Source organism: Schistocerca gregaria, chromosome 3, assembly GCF_023897955.1.
Source record: "Schistocerca gregaria isolate iqSchGreg1 chromosome 3, iqSchGreg1.2, whole genome shotgun sequence".
NCBI lineage: Eukaryota > Metazoa > Arthropoda > Insecta > Orthoptera > Acrididae > Schistocerca > Schistocerca gregaria.
Window position 1 is genome coordinate 228,505,950 of NC_064922.1, and position 13,047 is coordinate 228,518,996.

General features: G+C 38.8%; 2 protein-coding genes across 3 annotated transcripts in view; one reads left to right on the forward strand and one right to left on the reverse strand.

Annotated features, from left to right (window-relative positions):
- The window catches only part of LOC126353844 (E3 ubiquitin-protein ligase TM129), a 41,006-nt gene extending 37,555 nt beyond the window's left edge, over positions 1 to 3,451 (reverse strand). The window contains exons 1-2 of the mRNA XM_050002990.1: positions 3,144 to 3,451; positions 2,826 to 3,072 (exon numbers count right to left, since the gene is read on the reverse strand). Of these exons, the coding sequence (XP_049858947.1) occupies positions 2,826 to 3,072; positions 3,144 to 3,342 (446 nt within the window). The 5' untranslated portion in view covers positions 3,343 to 3,451. The remainder of the gene's footprint in view (positions 1 to 2,825; positions 3,073 to 3,143) is intronic.
- A 40-nt stretch (positions 3,452 to 3,491) lies between these two features.
- The window catches only part of LOC126353845 (probable helicase with zinc finger domain), a 159,893-nt gene continuing 150,337 nt past the window's right edge, over positions 3,492 to 13,047 (forward strand). Inside the window, exon 1 of one of the 2 annotated variants that reach the window (XM_050002991.1) lies at positions 3,492 to 4,686. In XM_050002991.1, the coding sequence (XP_049858948.1) occupies positions 3,954 to 4,686 (733 nt within the window). In that variant the 5' untranslated portion in view covers positions 3,492 to 3,953. The remainder of the gene's footprint in view (positions 4,687 to 13,047) is intronic. The other variant, XM_050002992.1, reaches the window with a different exon arrangement.

Genomic DNA, 13,047 nt, shown 5'->3' on the forward strand with positions numbered 1-13,047 from the left:
GGAGTGAGACAGGATTGTAGCCTATCCCCGATGTTATTCAATCTGTATATTGAGCAAGCAGTAAAGGAAACAAAAAAGGACCGGCAAGAGCAGTTGAGTGGAATGGACAGTATCTTGAAAGGAGGATATAAGATGAACATCAACAAAAGCAAAACGAGGATAATGGAATGTAGTCAAATTAAATCGGGTGATGCTGAGGGAATTAGATTAGGAAATGAGACACTTAAAGTAGTAAAGGAGTTTTGCTATTTAGGAAGTAAAATAACTGATGATGGTCAAAGTAGAGAGGATATAAAATGTAGACTGGCAATGGCAAGGAAAGGGTTTCTGAAGAAGAGAAATTTCTTAACATCGAGTATAGATTTATGTATCAGGAAGTCGTTTCTGAAAGTATTTGTATGGAGTGTAGCCATGTATGGAAGTGAAACATGGACGATAACTAGTTTGGACAAGAAGAGAATAGAAGCTTTCGAAATGTGGTGCTACATAAGAATGCTGAAGACAAGGTGGATAAATCACATAACTAATGAGGAGGTATTGAATAGGATTGGGGAGAAGTGAAGTTTGTGGCACAACTTGACTAGAAGAAGGGATTGGTTGGTAGGACATGTTTTGAGGCATCAAGAGATCACAAATTTAGCATTGGAGGGCAGTGTGGAGGGTAAAAATCGTAGAGGGCGACCAAGAGATGAATACACTACGCAGATTCAGAAGGATGTAGGTTGCAGTAGGTACTGGGAGATGAAGAAGCTTGCACAGGACAGAGTAGCATGGAGAGCTGCATCAAAGCAGTCTCAGGACTGAGGACCACAACAACAACATCACTTGTCCCTTTTGTGCTACCACACTTATAAAATCCATGTTTTTAGGTGATTTTTCAAATTTTTGTATTTTTGTGTGCATTTAACACTGTTTCTGTGACTGATATGGGCAAGATGAGCTCTGTGTGTGTTTAGGCCACATTAAGCTTACCACAAAAAAATTATACCCTTTTCGAGTGAATTATATTTGGCATAGAGGCCACCTATAATATGTACGTTTTAACGTATTACATTTTTTATCACATTTTGGAATTTTTTACTTTCCCTCAGAAATATGTTGTTGGAGTTTTGATTAATAGAGTGTGTTCTCTAAGTGGATGATACTGGGTTGTAAAAATTTCACTGGACTGTGTGGAATAATTCCAAAGTTATTAAAACCTGAAGTTGGTTCTGAAGATAGATTGCCAGATGCGGGTTGCAATTTCCGGGTCACGCCACTTTCTTTGACAAGCCATAATTCTGGAACTAATTGGCAGGGGAAGTTAAAATTTTGTACATAAGTGTTGCACACTTGGTAGCATTGGTGTGCAAAATTTCAGCCAAATCTGAGACTATCAGCTGGAACATTTTCTCAAATAGTTTGAATTTACATGGAATGACCCCATATACCTTCAGGATCCTCCAACATAATGTTGTGCAACAAAATGCCTTAGACAGACCACAAAAAGAGGTGAAATATTTTCATATTTTCGTGCATGATCAGTGAAAAAGTAGATGGCATGTTCAGCAGAGAAGGCCTTCTGCAATCCAAAATGTGACAGAGTCAGAATCTGAAATATTGGGATATAGACCTACTCAGCCATTGTTACATACATTACCTTTGCAAATATTTTATAGATGGTAGTCAATAGCAAAATGTCTTGATAGTTATTAATATCGGTCTTACTTCATTTGAAGGAAAATAAGCATACTTTAGTTTGCCTGTATAGGTACCTTGTGAAAGTGATGAATTATTGCCAATTATAGTAGCTAAATCAGAAGAATATAATTTTTAATATTCTTCTGGGAATGATAAATTTTGTTAAATATTTTCCTGAATTCCCTGGAAGAAGTTATGAGTGATCTGGAACTGACGTAATGCATGGGGTACATGTATTGGATTGACCTTACTTTTCTGAGTTAACTATACGAACTTTCCCAGTTTGCTTAGAAAGTGACTGTTAGCAGGAGTGGCCATACGTGCGGCAGAGGGTGGTGGTGGTGGGAGGGGGGGGGGGGTGAGAGGGGTGGACCATGAATAGTTCTCGAGTAAAGAACAGCCTATAGTGAAGATAGCTGAGTTCCTTTCAAGTAAATGATTTGAAATCTGCATTATACAGGTTTTCAACACGGTCAGAGATGACAGTTTTTATGGATACCTACAAGTTACCATTCATCTTCCAAAATATTAAAATACAGTATACCTACAAGTCTAGCCTCTCCCCATCCTCATAAGCTATAAAATGGGTGCTCTTGATTGTTAGACTTGTTTTAAGTTTAGGGTCATGGACCATTTAATCATATCTTTAAACACAAGATCATATTGTTCCCTGATGGAGTTTCCTGTTTTCCTTTTACCTACACTTCATATTGTTTTTATTTTATTTTCAGAATTGTAAATCTGTGATATGACATTTTAATTTTTTTTATATACACTTGTCAATAGTACCATTTGAAACCAATTTGACTTTTGTGCTTATTATGACCATTTTGTACAGTTTTGAGTTTCTGCTTCATAATAATGACTTTGCTAATTAAGGTTTCTACTACTTGTGCTATAAATCAGTTTCTATGGCAGAGATAAATTTACTTGGAAATGCATTAAATTTAGAATCCATTGCCACATATACTTCATTTGAGGTGATCCTTTGCGAGTTTCTTCTAAAGACGGACAGTAGTTTATACCATTTTATAAGAGGCCTTAGATCGCCACTATATTTGTCATAGTCAGCAATCAGAAATTATTGTATACGATTGCACTGTGTAGCGATGATATTATACGTTAACATTAAGATTGTTGAATACCTTCTAAATTCCAAGTTTATGTCTGATGCTACAGATTCCCATGCTGTATTTTCGGTAGCAAATAACCTCAACGTCTGGCAAATTGGATGTCGTTTCCAGTTGTCTTTACACCACGTCCATATAACACATGCTGTTGCTATAGGTAGCAGTACTGAAGCAATTACAAAAATGTTCCACAAGTATCCTCCTTCAAAGAACAACATATGCAGGTCTTCAGTGATAAACAGACATAAACCCACCAGATAACCTAAAAAAATAGAAACATTTACTCAATGTCAAGTGAGATTTGGCAGTTGCAAATTGACAAATACCGCATACCTAACGGTAAAAGTGAGTGGGAGAGTATAGTTATAGATGAACGTCGAATATGGTACAAAACAAAATTTTCAAACTCGCTACCGAGCCAGCTACTGAAAAGCTCTTCGACAGTTAGTCCTGCATAAACGAACGCACTCGTTGGATAAATAAAACAGATTGACACAGCAATATAGAAGAGTGTGAACAAATGAAGTGCCATAACAATAAACTATTTACAAAACATACATCAGAGATGTTACGCTACGTTAAACGAAAACATAAATATCTACTCTGTTTGTAGTCGTACTAGCACAAGATCTCTGAAGAGCATATTGTATTCGTCTGAATATGTTTACATTTTATCTTTGGTACTGTAGACTATGGGAACATGTTCTTTCTTACTCCCGTAGTTTTACGTGTACTATCAATATTCTTTGTAACGCATGGAACAGAACAAACAATGTGCAGTTTGCGTCAGTCTAGTAATGACTAATGGGTATTGATTTTTAGTTTTTTGTAATGTATATGTAGAAGGGGAAGATGCAAAACTAGCGTGTAGATGTCTACTTTGTCTCTGATTATCTTTGACAAGTTTGTATTTTAGAATCAGTGTATATATGATCAAGATGGCGGTAAGGTTCGGTTTGATGATATGGTGGGTGGCACACAGTGACTAATTTAGTGTTGTTTGGAGCAAAAATGTGTAAAATGCATACGTTTGTGTTATCCGCAAGAAATAATTACACACTGAAATTTATGACAGCGGATTTACTGCCGGGATTTGATCTTACCGCTTTTGTCATGTTACGGGATGTTTAAGAAGATATTCGTATGGCAAATGCTAGGCCTTTAGCGTCAGATATGAATGATCCAGAGTTACAGGCTCATGAGTACGTACGTCGGAAAGACTGGTTTAATGCTAAGGAACTTTTTGATCAACTTTTGCTTTCAGCGCTGAACAAAGGCACTCCAAAAGAAAAAGTTGTATCGTTTCTTCTAGCACGCTCCGAATGTTGTGTGGAACTCGGGTTGCATGAATTAACTGTTTCAGACTGCCGACATATAATCAAACTCACGTCTGATACCGATACTGTAAATCACAATGGAGCAAGAGCGAGACGTCGTTTGGTACATGCATTGTTTTCCTTGCATAAATTTTCTGAAGCCGAAACAGCAGCAAGAGAATGGGTAGATTCAAGTACAGGAGGACCAAGCCTTCAAGAAGCAGCGAAAGTCTTGGAACGCATTCGGATTGTGCTTCAGATGGTGAAGGGCCAGAAAACGAATAATCACAAACATGTACCGCCTCAACAAAGATTGGAACCAGAGTCCAGTGTAGAAACAAAAATTGAAAATTGGCCTGGATTGGAAGTGGTTGATCGACAACGAAGAAGCAGGAAACATCCTGTAGAACTTTTAGCTGAATCGAGTGAACAGCACCCTGTTGTACAAGATGGTTTGCTACCTGCGTTTACTTTGGAACCTTTAAGGGGAAAGCAAACTGTGGAAGTTTTGCCTACAGAATGTGCCAGATCATCAACTCAGTCTCAACAAATTAATAAAGGTATCTATAGATTTATGTTTTTATTATGAGCAGAAAATATATTTCTCTTGATTTAATCTTGTTCTCTTGACTGAAACCTTTTTACAGGTAACAAATCCTATTTGCATTAGAGAAGATTATTGTTCAAATGTAACTGATTTAATACACATTTTTAAAAGGAGTTGAGGTAGTCTCATAGGCTTAAAAATAGTGCTTGCATGGCAAATGAAGGCTGTCAGCAGCATCGCTGGACTTTTAACTCTGTGAATCGTATGGAGATCATTTCAAACAACTAAATATAATGACAGTACCTAGCCTGTATATCTACTTCTTTGTTAAAGAAAACCTAAGTAAATTTGACCAAAGGTGGGTAATTCATGACCACAACAAAAGAAATGGACATACAATTTCCCATACACTGGGCTGCCAAAGAGCCATAAAAGCTACAAATGTCATAGCTCTCTCTACTTCAGCAAATTACCTGAAAATGCCTACCAGTGCAAGTAAATAAATTTAAAACTAGTGTTGTGAAATGATGTAGAGTTAAAGTATTTTATTATGTTTCTCAGGAGTCATTTGAGTGTGTGACAAATGAGCTACATTTAGTATTAGAATGAACACTAAATAAGCAACAGACTTTATTAACACGCATAACATATTTATGTCAAGCTTTGTAACTATTTTATTAACAACCCATGTTGATTATCAATTTACCTGTTTAATTCTTGGTTCCATTGGTCATTCACTTGATTATGTAGTGCAGTTAATTTATAATTGCCCTATTATGGAATTATGTATTGTTATTGTGATTTACTTAATTATATGGTGCATAACCTTGTGTCTTTTGTTATACTTAGTTTTTGGGAAGATTTTTAGGCCCTGAAAGGGCTGAGGCAGCTAGTACCCTACCTTTCAGTCAGAATCTTAGAAAAAGGAGCATATTCACCTTTTTTGTACTCCAGTAGGAACATTTGTCTGCTTGTTTTCTTCTTTTCCCTGCTACAGTAGGACGTGTCACTTATATGAAAAAAACTTTAAATTTAGATAGTTTGCGTATGCGAAATCAGAATAATGAAAACTAGTTTTACACCTCTGACTGGATTTTATGTGCACAAACACTTTTTGTGTGCTTTAGTCGTGCACCATGGGGTTCCCAAAATACTTTTCATGATTAGGAGACATTTTACAGAATATTTCTCCATATACATCACATGTTTTCAATGTATACTGCATTTTATGTTTATATTTTATGTGTATGAGGAGGGTAACATCGAACCTCTGTATCTCAGAAATGGATAAAGATATCAAGAAAATTTTCAAGACTGTTAGAGGTTGAGATCTTAGAACATATTGTGAAAATTACAGCCATGCAAAAATAACCAACCAATTGGCTCCATTTGCATAAACTGGAAGAAAAGTGTAATATTAAAATTTTGGCCTTGTGCTGTAGGATGGTTAGAGGAAGACTATCCTTCTGTTGGGTATAAAAATGTTCCTTGCCTGAAGGTCTGTCCAAAAAGCTTGACCCTTCCATCCTATCACCAATAGAACCCAAGGTTTGATGCTCGAGGAATTCATCACTTTCAAATGCGACTTTTTGGAACATATTGGTAGCATATGATGTCACATGCATACTAATTTGACCGGAAAGTTTCATTGTCATATGAAGATTGTTTAGGCCTACTGAAAGAATGGCAAGGGTGAAAACATATAACTTTAAAGTTTCAGGATTCTGCTTTCAATTTGCTTACATATTTAGGGCTGAGAGGAACATATGATATCTATTGTCAAGTTTGACCAGTGATTTAATGTTAATGGCTGCTGTGACATCACCTTTTGGTGCATATTTTTATATTCTGGTTATTAGTTGACTAAGCCCAGAAATACGAAACCAAAAAATCCGTTGTGATAAGGTTTTTGATCTGTAGCTTAGCCAAAGATCTAGATTGGATTGGAAGGTGACAGTTTAGTTGTGATTGAACAAAGCCAACAGATGTTAAAGAAAAACCCTGGTTATGATGACAGTCTAATATGTAGCTTAGTCCATATGAGGGGAGAAAATGCTACTGATGTCACTTTACAATTGTCATGTTGAAACTTCTTGGCAGATTAAAACTGTGTGCAGGGCCAAAACTCGACCTCAGGATGTTTGCCTTTTGTGGACAAGGGTTCTATTGTCTGAGTTACCCAAGCATGACTCACAACCTGTCCTCACAGCTGTACATCCACCAATACCTTATCTCCTACTTTCCAAACTTCACACAAGCTCTCTTCTGAAACTCACAAGACTAGAACTCCTGGAAGGAAGAGGATTGCGGAGAAATGGCTTAGCCACAGCCTGGGTAATGTCACTAGAAGGAAATTTTCATTCTGCAGTGGAGTGTACACTGATATGAAACTTCTTGGCACATTAACTGGTGCTGGACGAAGTTACGAACTGAAGTTGGAAGATAGGAGATGAGGTCTCTAGAGCACTTGCCAGCGAACGGCAGAGGTCCTGAGTTCATGTCTCAATCTGGCACACAGTTTTAATCTGCCAGGAAGTTACATATCAATGCACACTCGGCTGCAGAGCAAAAATTTCATTTAGGAATTGTCATGTTGTTTACAACAATTGTCTCAGTTCTCACTTGTCAAAGCCAATAACTAGTATCGAATATTCTGACATTATGGAAGTATCCGATTCCATTTGTCTGCTGTGGCTCATAATGTCATCAGTATGGTGGTAATGACTACTTCCATGATATACAAGATGACAGTAACATCACTACATACACACGTCAACAAACATGAACAAAATTTAAAATAACATCTCAAAAAACAGGTGGGGGGGGGTAACTAATGGGACACCCCGGAAAAATGGGGAGTTAGGGCAGGTGCAAGCCAAATATACAACAATAAAAGAACCCTGCACCACACCAAAACAAATAATATATAAAAAAAATTAATTCCATGCATTCTGCTACACCAACATAAAAAACCCAATTACCTACAACTCTGAAAAGTGGACCCAAAAACTCAAATACCCCCTATTCACTTCACCAATTAAAATACATAAGACCTACCATAAATATGCAACACACAAAACATTACGATTACCGTAAAATAAAACCAAAATAAAAATTACTTACCAAAAAAAAGCCTCTGGTAATACCACCTACATTGGCCACCACACAAGAGTGCACACCACACACACACACACACACACACACACACACACACACACACAGTGCGTGGCCTGAGCTGCAGGGACTCTCATCAACATCATGTTATTGCCACAAATGTGAAACCTAACATACATGTGCAGAAACTCATCTCAGAACGTAATGATATACTCATGAACTTCACTGTTATATCCGTACCCAACAAAAGGGGGAATTTTAAAAAAATAGACTTCTTTCCACACAACAAACACCAAACTAATCGGACCTAACAAAAATGTTAAATGTGTGAACAAGAAAATACCATAATAACTCACTGAAAACACTTCTTCAACCCATGTAATCAACTCAACTACCTAAATTCAAAACCATGTTACCATGATGACAAGAAAAATTCAAATGAACCCAATACCACAGTTAAACTCACTACATCCACGTCCACCACTGGACGGCACTATCAAATAGAACAACATGACATCTGCAAAGACAACCAACTCAGAAACTCCACACTGTAGTGACTTCACACACCACCACACCATTATGTCATGAGTCAAAGGAGGCAGGTGGAATCGGACACTTCCAGTGACACTCCTCTTCATCCCATATTTCAGTTTGATGAACAGAGCACTTACAAGTTGTTGTCTACTGTACATTTTGATGTGAGAAAATATGTAATGCAGCAATACCACCCATCTACTGTCAGCCATAGCACCATCAAACTGGGGGAACAAACCACGTATAGAAACCTGGTTTGCATAAAATATGTGTAATAAAATTACAGATATTGTGTCATGTTTGTTATCGTTGTTAATTATCAACCAAACTGTTACATTTCAGACTAACCTAAGCCTTGAACTAAGCTACAACTAATTGATCCCCACTACTAAAATGTCTTATTCACATTTTCTGTCTTCGACTACTCGCAGTCAGTTACCTTCCAACCAAACTAGACTATAGGGTGTGCTACAGGTCAGTCCAAAACCGCAACCTATGCACCAAAAAACCAAATGTTGTCATTGTTCAGTCCTATCTTCATTTGCACACACATGGACAATAAGATTAGAAAAATATAACCTTTAGAATATCTTTTGTGTTTTGTGTATGACATACCTGAACTAGATATTGTACAGATACTTTAATATGGTAATATTTAACATAGGAGTCTGAACAGTGGTTGTCTAAAATACTGATGTGGGATGGGCCTTTACTACTAAATTTATGGCACTGCCATTCTCATCAAGCAGTTACACTAGGCATTACCGAATAGTTTGTGTTGTACATTGCCAGTGCTTCCTTTCCTTGTTTCAAAATTGCCGAAGAGACTACTATGCGTCCATCTCAGGATTTGAGTACTACTCCCACTACCTGAAAAAGTATCTTCGATCACCAGCACCTTGTGTCAGTTCTGCTTGCACAGAAGCTTAAATGTAGGTTTCAAGGCATGTTGGGGAGGGGGGGGGGGATGTTGAGCCCCTACACTGTTCCGTTCCTCGTGGTGGTCCAAGTTCGTGTTTGTTTGTGCTCACAGCTGTCATGTGTCTAGGTGTTGTGTATTTAATATTGATGCAGTAGTGTACCTGTTTCATTATTTAAAAAGTTCTGACGAATGATATTTAAATACACAGATCCTTGTTAGCTAGTTTGGTCAAAATTATTCTATGTTTGTTGTTTCTTACACCTTTCAGCCTGTGGTTGAAATGGAATAAAATAAGGTGTGCATTTTAACCCCCCTCCCCTGTGTTGTGTGTGTGTGTGTGTGTGTGTGTGTGTGTGTGTGTGTGTGTGTGTGAATGAATCAATCACACAGTTGTTAATTGTGTTATTTGCATTAAAATAGAAAGAGCTGCACTCGGGTATCTACATGCCATTAAATTAAGTTACTGTGTCAAAATAAGTTAAGAGATTTATTGGTGGGGTGGTTAAGTTTGCAGATCAGCACAGCTATATATAAAAATCATTTTAGAGTACACAGATTATTTCATGACTGCTTATAATACTGAATCAAAGTCTTTATTAGTCATAGTACTCTAAGGAATTAGAATTGTTATTTAAGAAAAATACTGAAAGTTTGAGTAAAGCATTTGGTGACATGTTAGGTGGTTGGAGCATATGAAGTTGCAGAAACAGTGACAACATTGTGTCCAGTGTGTATCACTGTGGCACTACACATGTCATAATCCAAACTAAAGTAGAATAACTCTCAAAAAATTTGTGAAGTATGCCATTTAACACTTTTTAAACCACATTTGACTGGCTTTGACATACACAGCCAAACTGTCATATTGTCACATAGAAGAAGGTGTAATTAGATGAATGATGAACACTAACTTCACTTAGCAAAGGTTTATTCAATGCATGCACATACAAGAGCATAGAGCGAATTGCCCTTGGCCAGAACATTCCAGTACAATTTGTGGATACTTCTAGAATGTACTCGAACGGAATATAGAAATTAAAATTGTATAATTCAGTTGAGTTTTGAACTCACAACCATCCATGCAACAGTTTAGTATCATACACCAGTGCTACTCAGCTTCTTCTGCGACATTATTCCCTCCTTAAGAGAACAGCGTCTCGGTGTTACGTCCTCCTAGTCCGGGAAGAAGTCTTCTGTCCTTCATCCTCCGACTCCCGATGACCGATGTTTGTCCTGGCAGTGATCTTCTTAGAACTTCCTTTGCCGCTATGCTCTTCGTCACCTTTCTGTTTGTTGCCTGTCACTGGAGCTTCAAATTTACCCTGGGTTGCAGGATCCTTATAGGGCTTCATTCGAAGGGCGTGGACCATACCTGTGGGGGTTGAAATCTTCAACTTCATAAGTAACATCAGAGAGACCAGCCTTCCGAACAGAAGTGAAGATCCAGATGAGGTCACCAGGCTGGTAGACAACAGGACGGTGGCTTGCGTCATACCTTTGGTGATAATTCTCTTGAGCATGTGGAGTAGACCTGACTGCTGAGCTTCCTCAGCTCTGGTTAACACCTGGGCGATGTAGTCATCAGGATGTAATGGAAACACAGTGTCCATCGTCATTGTCGCCTCACGCCCATGCAGCAGGAAAAATGGCGTAAATCCTTTTGTGTCTCGTATGACGGTGTTGTAGGCAAACCTCACGAAAGGTAGCACCTCACCCCAATTGCACATTGACGAACATTGACAGCATGTCAGCCAAGGTCTTATTAAGTTCAGTAAGCCCGCTAGTTTGCGGATGGTAGGCAGTTGTCATGTGATGAGTAATGTTGAACCGACGGTTTATCTCTGTCACAAGATTCGATTGAAAAACTTTCCATTGATCCGTAATTAATGACTTGGGGTACCGCGTTTTAATACAATGTCTTCCACGATGAATTTGGCTACCTCAGATGCTTCAGCTGTTTTCATGGTTTTTGTAATGGCATAATGTGTCACATAATCATTGCAAACAATAATCCATCTATTGCCACTAGCAGATGTTGGAAATCGTCTGAGGAGGTCAATCCCAACACGCTGCAGAGGCGGTCGGCTGGTGGAATTGGTATGAGTTGGCCAGGTGGTTTCTGAGGATCTGCCTTTCTCCTCTGGCACTCTCGAGAGTGCGACATATGGTGACTGACTTTCCTAAATAAACCTGGTCAGAAAAATCTCTTGCAGATTCTATCATATGTCTTAATAAATCCTAAATGTCTCTGCTTACGTGTGTTATGGAATTTCTGTTGAACATCTAAGTGCATGTGTATAGGAATCACTGGTAGCCATCTCTTTCCAAATGGATCAAAGTTTTTCTTGCAAAGTAAGCCATTAACTGCCGTAAATTGTCTTTTCACATCCTCTGACCAATTTAAGGCAACCATAATTTGAGATATCTTGGCGTCCTTCTTCTGCTCAGCAGAGAGATCCTGGAGTGCAGCAAGACGGTCACTATCTTCATTGAAGTTTTGATCATCTTGCACAGGGTTTCTTGAGAGGCAGTCGGCATCTTGGTGTTTTCTTCCACTTTTGTACACTATAGTAATGTCATACTCTTGAAGACGTAATGGCCACCTGGTGAGTCATCATTTTGGATCCTTAAGGCCGGTCAACCAACAAAGTGAATGACGGTCCGTAAGAACTGAGAATTGCCTTCCATAGAGATACTTTTGAAATTTGCACGTGGCCCAGATCACACTAAGACATTTCCTTTCTGTAGTTGAGTAGTTTCTCTTGACTTTTTGTAAGTGTCCTAGAAGCATAGGCTATAACCTAGTCTTTTCCACTGGAACTTTGCACCTATCCCATACCCACTGGCATCCGTGTGTAGTTCTGTAGGTGCTCTCTCATCATACAGACCAAGTACAGGGTCAGTCGTCAGAGCTTTTCGCAGCACATTGAAATAATCTTGTTGAGCACCACTCCAGATAAATTTAGCATCCGCTTTTAACAACTCTTGGAGTGGCCTGGCTTTGCTACAAAAGTCTTTGATAAAACAATGGTGTTAAGATCATAATCAGAGGAAGCTTCTCACGTCTCTAATACTTTTTGGAATAGGAAATTTCGTTATAGATCTCACCTTTTCTGGGTCTGGCAACACACTTTCATTTGACACAAGGTGTCCAAATATTTTGATTTCTTTTGCTCCAGAGTCCAATAGAGCTTGGACTGATCGGCCATCCAGGGGGCTATAGACATAGGTTACTATCATTTTTGTAGTGATCGGCAGTGGAGGATTTTTCTCTTCAGTGGCCTCACCTCCAAGGAAGGTCGCACACTTTAGTTTTCCAGGTTGCGATGGCTAGGTGATCGGCTGGAGCTTCTAAACGCCGATGGAGACCTTGATCGGCATGTTGGGGAGCATCCTCTCCAGCTGCTAGCTTGCAGCAATGATGACCTAAGTCGTCCTGACCCACATCTTCTTGTTCACCTTCATTGTTCCATAGTTGGCGTCGGCTAAGATTGGTCTGCTGTCTTCTGGCATGGGCATCATCAAATATCTGCCACCTTTCTTGACAGTAGCGCACCACATGTCCCGGTCGTCCACAGTGGAAACATACTTGCTGGTTATCCTGGGTCCTCCAGACGTCAAATCTTCCTTGGTGCCTAAACAGGTTCCTCATGTGGCATTGTAGAAACATAACTCCACCTGGGCCTTGACTTTTTCACCGTTTTAAAGGGGATTGAAGGATGAGAGATTGGGTTCAGTGTCTGTTCCACTTCCTCCCTTATGACTTCTTGAAGCGTCTCGGTTTTTTGCTTGCCATGCAATTCA